The sequence below is a fragment of the Leucoraja erinacea genome, chromosome 5 (genome assembly GCF_028641065.1).
Source record: "Leucoraja erinacea ecotype New England chromosome 5, Leri_hhj_1, whole genome shotgun sequence".
In the NCBI taxonomy this organism is placed as follows: Eukaryota; Metazoa; Chordata; class Chondrichthyes; order Rajiformes; family Rajidae; genus Leucoraja; species Leucoraja erinaceus.
Genome location: NC_073381.1, coordinates 22,382,386 through 22,392,550, shown reverse-complemented (window position 1 = coordinate 22,392,550; position 10,165 = coordinate 22,382,386). Strand labels below are relative to the sequence as shown.

The window sequence follows — 10,165 nt, the reverse complement described above, 5'->3', positions numbered from 1 at the left end:
TTTAATACAGGTGAGCTCAGAAATACTATATTTGAAGATTTCCTGTTGTGCCGCTGGCAAAATGTAGGTGCCATCTTAGAATATTCTCCTAAGGAAGGTGTTAATGTATGTTTGCAGCCTGTTTGTAGTGTGTTTTATTGTTTTCCATGTCTCTGATCCATATAGCATCACCTGTTTGACATTTGAGTTAAAGATGCGTATTTTTAACAGATCTGTGATAGGAACAATTAAAGAACACCTGTGGAACAACATATCATAAAAAGTCCAGTAAAAGAGTGCATTCTATCAAAATAACAGCCTTGTAAGTTAATGATGCTAAATGGTTAAACATCTATTTACAGTAACATCGAAGCATATTTACCAAACAGTAGAAAACCTGGCAAATGCATGAACTAGAAACAGAGTCAGACAAACAAAATACACTGACCTAGAAATTCAACCATGCATTGCAATGTTGATGTGCAATCTGTGATAGAAATTTTATGAAGGTAAGAAAATCCAGTCCTGCCATAATGCTTGATAACTATATTTGCTATCTACTATACTACCAACTTTAGCATCATCTGCAAACTTACTAATCATGTCTTGTATATTGACATCCAAAGCATTGATAAAAACCAAAAACAGCAATGAGCTCAGCACTGATCCTTGAGGTACATCACTAATTGCAGGCCTCAAGTCTTCCAATTATCACCCTCTGCTTCCTTCCACAAAGAAAATTATCTATCGAATCAACTAGCTCTCCCTGAATCCAATGTGGTTTAACCTTCCTGAGCAGCCCACCATGCGGAACCTTATCAAATGCCTTGTGAAGTCCATTCAGCCAACACCTATGGCTTTGCCTTTGTTATTCTTTTTAATTACTTCTTCAAAAACTCAATCAGATTGTAAGACACAATCTCCCTCGTACAAAACCATGCTGACTATCTCTAATCAGCTCCTATCCATCTAAAGCATATTTATCCTATCGCTCAAAATCCTCTCCAGTAATATGCCCACCACAGATGTTAGGCTCGCTGGCATTTTTCATTTAAACTAATCAAATTATTAGAACATAGAACATTGAGTATAGAAGATGGGACATAGTACGTTGAACAGTACAGCACAAAAATAGGGCCTTTGCCCACAATGTCTGTGCTGAAAGATGATGCCAAGACCAACTCATATCTGCCTACACAAGATCCATGTCCCTCCATTCTCTGTATTGGCTTGTCCCGATCTAAAAGCCTCTTAGACGCCACTATTGTATCTGACTCCACCATCATGCCTGGCAGCCATTCTGGGCACCCACCACCCTGTATAAAACATTTGCCCCACACCTCCTTATATCAGGTCAGGTCTCCCCTCAATCTCCGGCACTCCAAAGAAAACTGTCCAACCTCTCTTTCTAGCTAACACCCCCTAATCCAGTTAACATTCTGATAAACATCCTCTGCACAATTTCCAAAGCCTCCACATCCTTCCTGTTTTGGGACGACAAGAACTGCACGTCCTCAGGCAAAGTAAAGGGTGAAGGGTTCTGCTTTTCAATTTACTCTGTGTGGTGCTCAGACGTGCGATCCTGGTGAGCTCCTGCTCTCCAGAACTGGAATACTTCATTTCGGCTATCCTGACAGCAGTCTACATCCCAACCCAGGATGATGCTAAGTTTGCACTTGAGGAACTACACACTGTAATCAATAGCCGTGAAATAAAGTACTCGGAGGCCTTGTTCGTAATAGCTGGGGTTTCAAACAGGCTGACAAGAGGATGCTGTAAAAATACCGTACCATGTATGTCTCCTGTCCAACCAGAGTTCCAAACACACTTGACCACTGCTACACAATCAGCAAAAATGCTCCATTCGCTGACCGCTCTTTGGAAAACCTGATCATTTGGTTGTGCTTCTACTCTCGGCTTACAAGCAAAAACTGAAGTCATGCAATGCAGGATTGAGGAAACGGATGAGATCCTTCGCGACTGCTTTTGAGTCTGTGGACTGGTCCATATTCAAGAACTCTGTTGCTAGCATAGATGAATATGTCACTGCTGTCACAGACTTCATCAGCAAGGACTATATACTATCTTCACAGGGTCATTGACACTTATCTTCCAGCCATTGACACTTATCCTCCAGCCTGTGTCTCTACTATCCCTTTCATCACACCCGCCTGAATCCATCTGCCAACATTTTTGGTCTCCAGCAATCACCCACCAGCCTCTGTCTATTTGCACCCCTTCCACCAACAGGCTTCATCTGCCCACCATGCCTCTCCTCGCCAGGTTTTACCCGTTGGTTGCCAGCATCTGCCCTCACCTCTTTATCCCGGACATCTCCCCCTCAACGCTCTCAGTCCCGATCAGCATCTCTGGAGAGAAGGAATGGGTGATGTTTTGGGTCGAGACTCTTCTTCAGACTGAAAGTCACGAGAAAGGAAAACAAGAGAAATGGACTATGATGTAGAGATATATAAACAGTCAGACAGGTACAGTGGTATGAATATTGATTTTTCTAACTTTAGGTAGCATTCTCTCTCTCTCTCTCTTTCTCTCTCTTGTCGCACCAGATTCTTGTTTTCACCCAACAGCTAACAATGACCTGTTTCCTTTATCATACCTTTTTTTGCATATCTTTCATTCATTTTTCGTTATCTCTCTCCATCATCGTCTATATCTCTCATTCCCCTTATCTCCAGGGTCTCGACCTGAAACCTCTTAATCCTTCTCTCCAGAGATGCTTCCAGTCTCGCTGAGTTACTCCAGCTTTTTGTGTCTAAGGTACATGGAGAGGCCAGGTTTGGGGGGATGTGGACCAAACACTAGTGTGTAGCTGGGACATGTTTCCCGGTTTGGGGAAGTTGGGCCGAAGGGCCTGTTTCTACACTGTATCACTCTATGATGTTAAGACCAAAGATACTAGAGGAGGTTAGGACCAAAGATCTTAGGACGGAGCAAGAGATACACCCGGAGATGCACTGGTGTAAGGAGGCGGTGCTAACTCTCCATTGGTTTATAGTGGGAGGGGCGGGCCGGGCCGGGCGCGATGGCGGCCGCGCTCTCGCCACCAAAGATCCTATAGCATCTTTGCTCGCCACTGAAGGGCTGGGGCGCGCGCGCGCGCCGATCAACCCACCGACCGTTGGTGAACGGTTGAGGCGCGAGCGTTCTGTTTGCTGGCATCGCCCCGGGATACGGGCGAGGGGGGAGGTAAAGGGGAGGCTGTGCTGTGCCAGGGCTTGTCGGGCTTGGGCTGTGCCGGGTCGGGCTGGGCTGGGCTGGGCTGGGCTGTGCCGGGCTGGGCTGGGCTGGGCTGGGCTGTGCCGTGCCGGGCTGGGCTGGGCTTGTGCTGTGCTGTGTTGTGCTGTGCTGTGCTGTGCCGGGTCGGGTCGAGCTGGGCTGGGCTTGTGCTGTGCTGGGCTGTGCCGGGTCGGGCTGGGCTGGGCTGTGCCGGGCTGGGCTGGGCTGTGCCGGGCTGGGCTGGGCTGGGCTGTGTTGGGCTGGGCTGGGCTGGGCTGTGTTGTGCTGTGCTTGTGCTGGGCTGTGTTGTGCTGTGCTGTGCTGTGTTGTGCTGTGCTGTGCCGGGTCGGGTCGAGCTGGGCTGGGATTGTGCTGTGCTGGGCTGTGCCGGGTCGGGCTGGGCTGGGCTGGGCTGGGCTGTGCCGGGCTGTGCTGTGCCGGGCCGGGCTCGCCATGCCGTTCTTGGGGCAGGATTGGCGATCCCCGGGAGAGTGTTGGGTGAAATTCCAGGACGGGTGGAAACGCTCCCAGTTATACCGGGAGGAGGAGGAGGAGAGCAACATTAACGGCAGTCACCGAGAAAGGCAGCTGTGCACACGGTAAGGTACCCGCTGCACACCTTTGCTTTACAAACGCCACGGAACGCGGCTGTGAAGAAGACCGGGTGTTGATTTGCTCTAAATATGCCATCGCATTTTGGTGGTTCCGCATTAGAGTATTGTTGATAAACACAATATTGTAGACACAGGGATGCATCTACTTAGTATCTTTCGAAAAACATCATTTTCAAGGTGCATCATTCCCACTCTGCAGCCAGTACATTGTTGAAATACCGTTGTGTGATCATTTATTGAAAGAGTCTTGTTGATATTGTACAGAACTTTCGTGAGCCAGCATTAGGAACACGGTGTAGTTTTGACCTCTTTCTAAGTGGATGTATTTGCCCTGAAGTTGATGCAGTGTAGATTCAGAAGGCTAATTGTAGGTATGTTACAAAACCTACCTGAATCGTCATTGGGAATCTGCCCACAGCCATGTCCGCGATTTTGGCGCTGTTTGGAGGGGGCGGGTTTAAAACGCGATTTTTACTAGGCTGTACTAATCGCAGATGTTCAGCCTAGTAAATCATTAACGAAAAATCGCTGCAAGACCGGGTCGCAAAAGATATTATTAGTTTTATAGGCCTCGATAATATAGTTCTAATAGTTTTAAATTACTGTCTCATTCCGCAACCTCTCGCAGCCCCAGGGTTTTATAAAGCAAACAATTAAAGGTATGTACCTTATTTTTACATTAAATGGGGCATATATATAACCCTATATATCACGTTATCTATAGCGAGTAGTTCCTTTTGGGCTTTTTATATCCCGCAGTATTTTTCTCGGCATTTGAGGGCACTAATCCAGCGCGCTGTCAACGTTCTAAACCAGCGCGTTCACAGAAACCCACTAGAAAGCCGATTTAAATGGGCATTTATTTACAGCAATTGAACACTAAATTCCTTCAATTTGGCCTATAAATTAATGTAAATTAGATATAAAAATCATGTTATATTGTGAATTATTTGTGAATAATCTTTGGACACTTAGGCTATTTAAAAATGTTAATCTTTCCTTAAGAAATGGGCTTTTGACTATCCAAGATCACAGCTTTTTTGTAATGTCCATTGAAAATCAATAGGGAACAAGATGCTAATTTCCGAGTATGAAAATGGCAATAACTTTTTTAATACTTGAGATATGAAAGTGAATTTGGTGTCAAATTAAACTTATTGTTATGCTTTATCTGATGGGATAAATTGCAGACTTGATTTTTAAAATCTCAAAATTTTGTAACATTGCTACTAATTGCTGGGATAAAGAGATGAAAAGAGTGAGAAAGCTTGACTTGACCCCATACTCATAGTCACGGATGTACAGCACAGAAATAATCAGTGTCCTACATCTCCACGCTATCCATGCTAATCCCATTTACCAGCATCAGATCAGTGATTGTCAATGCATTGGCAATACAAGTGAATGTTTAGATATTTCTGTAAACAATGAAGACAGCCTGCCTGCACCATCCGCTCTGGCAGGGTGATCCAGATTGCAATTGCCCTCTGGGTGAAAGAGTCGTGTACATTAGCTTTATTTTTGGACCGTGTGAAGATGGAGATGGAAATTGTTCACTTGTAGGTGGTTGCAGAATATCATCATTCAACATTATGAATACGCCATAAAATTTGTGGATACAAGCATCATGCTACAAGGATACAGGTTAACTTGTGGTAGTTTGCAGTGCACACAACTATGTATTATAATTGGAAATTTTCTATATTCTAATTGGAAATCACTTTCATAAGTATATGATTGACAGTGGCTTATTGTTTCATAAATAAAGCATTTCCTCAACTTGAACTTTTGTTCAAGCATTTCTATTGGCCTTTCATCCTGTATTAGTCAATTTTCCTGCAAAGTAAGCAATGTTGTTATTCTACTTCTTTGCATATTTATTTATTTTATTTATTACCAAACTGTGATTTATCCATCTGCCGTGCCAGAGATGACAGCCTGTGGTTGATGCCTTTTTGTCCATATTCTGTTACTACACAAGTTTAGGGTATTTAAATGGCACATCCTCAAGTTGAATTTCAACCCCACATCTGGACCTTTAGACACATGGTACAGGGAATTTTCTCATCTTTATGTGGCTATTCACTGGTTTGGGCAACAGACTGTCTGTCAGGGGATTTACCCGTGCCAACTGCCTGCTTCTCTTCCAGGATCACACTTGTGTTTAGATTCTTTGTCAACACATGTAGTCTGATGGTATGATAGATTCCTTAGAGGACCAGTTGATATGGCAGGGGCTAGAGTACAACCTATATTAGAAAAATAACATTTTAATGTTGACACATACTTTACAAGTTACCGGAAGAGGTAGTTGAGGAGGTACATCACAATGTTTGAAATACATTTGGGCAGGTATATAGATAGGATAGGTTTAGAAGGATATAGACCAAACATAGGCAGGTGAGACTAATGTAGATGGGATATGTTGGTTGACATGGGCAAGTTGGGCCGAAGAGGGTCCGCTTCCACTATTTCTCGGCTGTATGAGTCCAGGGCTATACAGCACTGACATGGCCATTTGGTCCAACTGGTCTATGCTAACTTGAGCTAGCTGCATACGAGCCAGCTCCCTCTAAACCTTTCCAAATCATGTACCTGTCTAGATGTTTTTTAAACATTATAACTGCAACAGCCTCTACCGACTGGCAGCTACCTTTGTGTGGGGAAAAAAACTTGCACTGTTCCCTTTAAGGTCTCCTCTCATTTTCAACCATTATATTCTAGTTTTGGATTCCCTTACCCTAGGGGAAAAAAAGCTTTTGCCATTTGGAGTAATACAGTGGAAACAGTCCCTTCGGCCCAACTTGCCCATACCGACCAACGTGTCCCATCCACTCTAGTCCCACCCGCCTGCGTTTGGCCCATAACTCTCTAAACCTGTCCTATCCATGTACCTGTTCAAATGTTTCTTGCACATTGCAATAGTACCTGCCTCAACTACCTCCTCCAGCAGCTTGTTCCACACAATCACTACCCTTTGTGTGAAGAAGTTACCCCTCGGGTTCCTATTAAATCTTTATCCCTCTCACCTTAAACCTATGTCCTCTAGTTCTCTATTCCCCTACTCTGGCAAGAGATACTGTACTTCTACCTGATCTTTTCCTCTCACGATTTTGTACCCTTCTGTAAGATCTGCCCTCCGAGGAATAGAATCCTAGCCTGCTCAACTTCTCCCTGTAGCCCAGGCGCCCCAGTCATGGCAACATCCTTATAAATCTTCTCTGCAATTCTTTCCAGCTTGACATCTTCATTATAACATGGTGCCAAGAACTGAACACGATACTCTATATGCGGCATCACCAACGTCTTGTAGAATTGCAACATGACCTCCCAATTTCTATACTCAATACTCTGACTGATGAAGGCCAGTGTGCCAAAAGGTTTTTTGACCACGCCGATCTACCTGTGGTGCAACTTTCAATGAACTATGTATCTGCACTTCTCGATCCCTCTGCTCTACGACTCCACCCAGAGGCCTACCATTTACTGTGTAGATCCTGCCCATGTTAGTCTTCCAAAAATGCAACACCTCGCATATCTCTGTATAAAATCCATCAACCATTTTTCCAGTATACTCGCAAGCCAGATTGGTGCATTGCAGATTATATGGCTTTTGCACACAGTGTTCTTGATATTTTATTCCTGGTTCCACAGATGGCTCTTTAAGAGGGTTTTTTTGTCAGTGTTCCACAGAATCTGTTAGGGCTGCATTTTCCTTTTGGCCTTAGTGCAATTTAAATGTTTTTATCTATTGCTTTCTTTCATTCTTGGTATCTGGGCATCACTGGCAAAGTCAGCACTTATTTCTAATCCCTCCTTCCACCTGAGTAACACCTTGACTGTTGAGTTGGTGGAGGTATAAACCTTCCACACGACTAATGTAAACCTCCTATTTTGGTTTCTAGAATATCCTTTGCATCAATATTGGCAGCCATATCTTCATCCAGCAGGAGGCAAAGCTTTTGTAACATGCTCTCTTTATAAACCTTGGAACACATTCTCTATCAAAATGTTTTTCATAAGTTTATAAGTTGTAGGAACAGAATTAGGCTATTTGACCCATTAAGTCTACTCCGCCATTTAATCATCTATCTTTTCCTCTCAAACCCCATTCTGCCTTTTCCCAATAACCCCTGACACTTTTATTAATCACGAATCTATCAATCTCCTCCTTAAAAAAAATCAATATACGTGGCCTCTGCAGCCTTCCGTATCAATGAATTCCACATATTCACCACCCACTGACTAAAGAAATTCCTCCTCATCTCCTTTCTAAAGGTATGTCCTTTTATTCTGCGGCTATGGTCTCTGGTCCAAGACTCTCCCACTGGTGGAAATATCCTCTCCACATCAACTCTATCCAGGCTTTGCACTATTTGGTAAGTTTTAACGATGTCCTCCATCGTTGATTTGGGACGATCAGCCATGATCACAATGAATGGCGGTGCTGGCTCGAAGGGCTGAATAGCCTCCTCCTGCACCTATTTTCTATGTTTCTATGTATCATCCTTCTAAATTCTAGCGAGTACACTCACAGTGCCGTCAAACGCTCATCATAGGTTAACCCAATCATCCCTGGGATCATTGTCATAAACTTCCTCTGGGCCCTCTCCAACATCAGCACATACTTCCTCAGATTTTTAAGAGCACCCATCAGTCTGAAGAAGGGTCCTGACCCGAAAGACCATTCCATGGTCTCTAGAGACGCTGCCTGACCTGCTGAGTTACTCCAGCACTTTTTTGTAAACCAGCATTTGCACTTCCTTGTTTCTCAACCATATCAAAGACCTTGGCCCTTCAACCTTATTGAATACTTCTTTAAATAAATAAACTTCATAAGACATAGCCTGTCATGTACAAAACCATGCTAATTATCCCTCATCAGCCCCAGTCTATCCTAATACATATCCCTCTGAATCCTCTCCAGTAACTAGCCTAATACAGATGATAGGCTCTGGTATAAAATATATAATGCATTATATTCTATGATGTTTTCTATGATGATTATATTCCTATGATGAGCGTTTGTCGGCACTGGGCTTGTACTTGCTGGAGTTTAGAAGAATGAGTGGGGACCTCATTGAAACATACAGAATAGTGAAAGGCTTGGATAGAGTGGATGTGGAGAGGATGTTTCCACTAGTGGGAGAGTCTAGGACTAGAGGTCATGGCCTCAAAATTGATTGACGTTCTTTTAGGAAAGAGACGAGGAGAAATTTCTTTAGTCAGAGGGCGGTGAATCTGTGGAATTCTTTGCCACAGAAGGCTGTGGAGGCAGTCAGTGGATATTTTTAAGGCAGAGATTGATAGATTCTTGAATAGTACAGGTGTGGGGGGTTATGGGGAGAAGGCAGAAGAATGGGGTTACGAGGGAGAGATAGGCCAGACATGATTTAATGGTGGAGTAGTCATGATGGGCCGAATGGCCTAATTCTACTATTATTCCTTATAACCTTATATTTAATACAATAGACAATATAATGTATTATTATATTAAAATATAATACATTTTGAACTTGGCTTTAGAGGAAAAACACCGTATTCCTAACATTGAATCAGAGCTCTTTTAAAACTAAATTCCATGTATTTCAATGTTTTTTTTTTTTTTAACACTTAAATGTTTATTGATTTTTAAGAGATATATACAAAACAGTGCAACACCATCACCATAAATAAAACAAAGTAAGAAAAACAGCAATCAAAATAAAAAAATAAGTAGATCGGGGGGAGGGGCAAAAAAGAAGTAAATAAATAAAAAAATTGGAATAAGACCGTGTGGTTCACTTACCAAATTAAAAAAAGAAAAAACATTACATTGATTAGTTATCTGGAGATAATTCAACATTCATACAAACATACCATCTAGTTCTATATAACGCAATCTTCCCATATCTAGCTCGGCATTTATCTAATTGGTGTTATGGCTCAAATAAACAGTCCATTTTTCCCAGATCTTCTCAAATGAATTCTCCTTGATTCTCAAGGAATATGTCAATTTCTCCATATTAAAGATGTCTCGCACAATTTCTAACCACTGTTCCTGTTTTGGACTTTTTTCATTAAGCCACTGCCTGGTAATGGCCTTCTTACTTGCTGCAAGCAAACCTTTAATCAAATATGTATCTTCTACTTTTACACTATCTTTAATACGCCCCAGATACATCACAGGGCAGGTATTTGGGATTTTATAACCCAAGATATTATTTACAGCTGCGTTAACATTTTCCCAGTATGGCCTTATCTTTACACAGTTCCAGAAAATATGTGAGTGGTCTGCCTCCGTACTCCCACACAGCCTCCAACAGTGTTGTTGGACAGCAAGTTGTCTGCTTTTT

General features: G+C 42.9%; 1 protein-coding gene across 5 annotated transcripts in view; it reads left to right on the top strand.

The window, feature by feature from the left end:
- The first annotated feature begins 3,617 nt into the window (after positions 1-3,617).
- fbxo25 (F-box protein 25) overlaps positions 3,618-10,165 on the top strand; it is a 41,806-nt gene continuing 35,258 nt past the window's right edge. For 3 of the 5 annotated variants that reach the window (XM_055635231.1, XM_055635233.1, XM_055635232.1), the window contains exon 1: positions 3,618-3,815. In XM_055635231.1, the coding sequence (XP_055491206.1) occupies positions 3,670-3,815 (146 nt within the window). In that variant the 5' untranslated portion in view covers positions 3,618-3,669. Of the gene's footprint in view, positions 3,816-9,600; positions 9,609-10,165 lie in introns of all 5 variants that reach the window. The other 2 variants (XM_055635234.1, XM_055635230.1) reach the window with 2 other exon arrangements.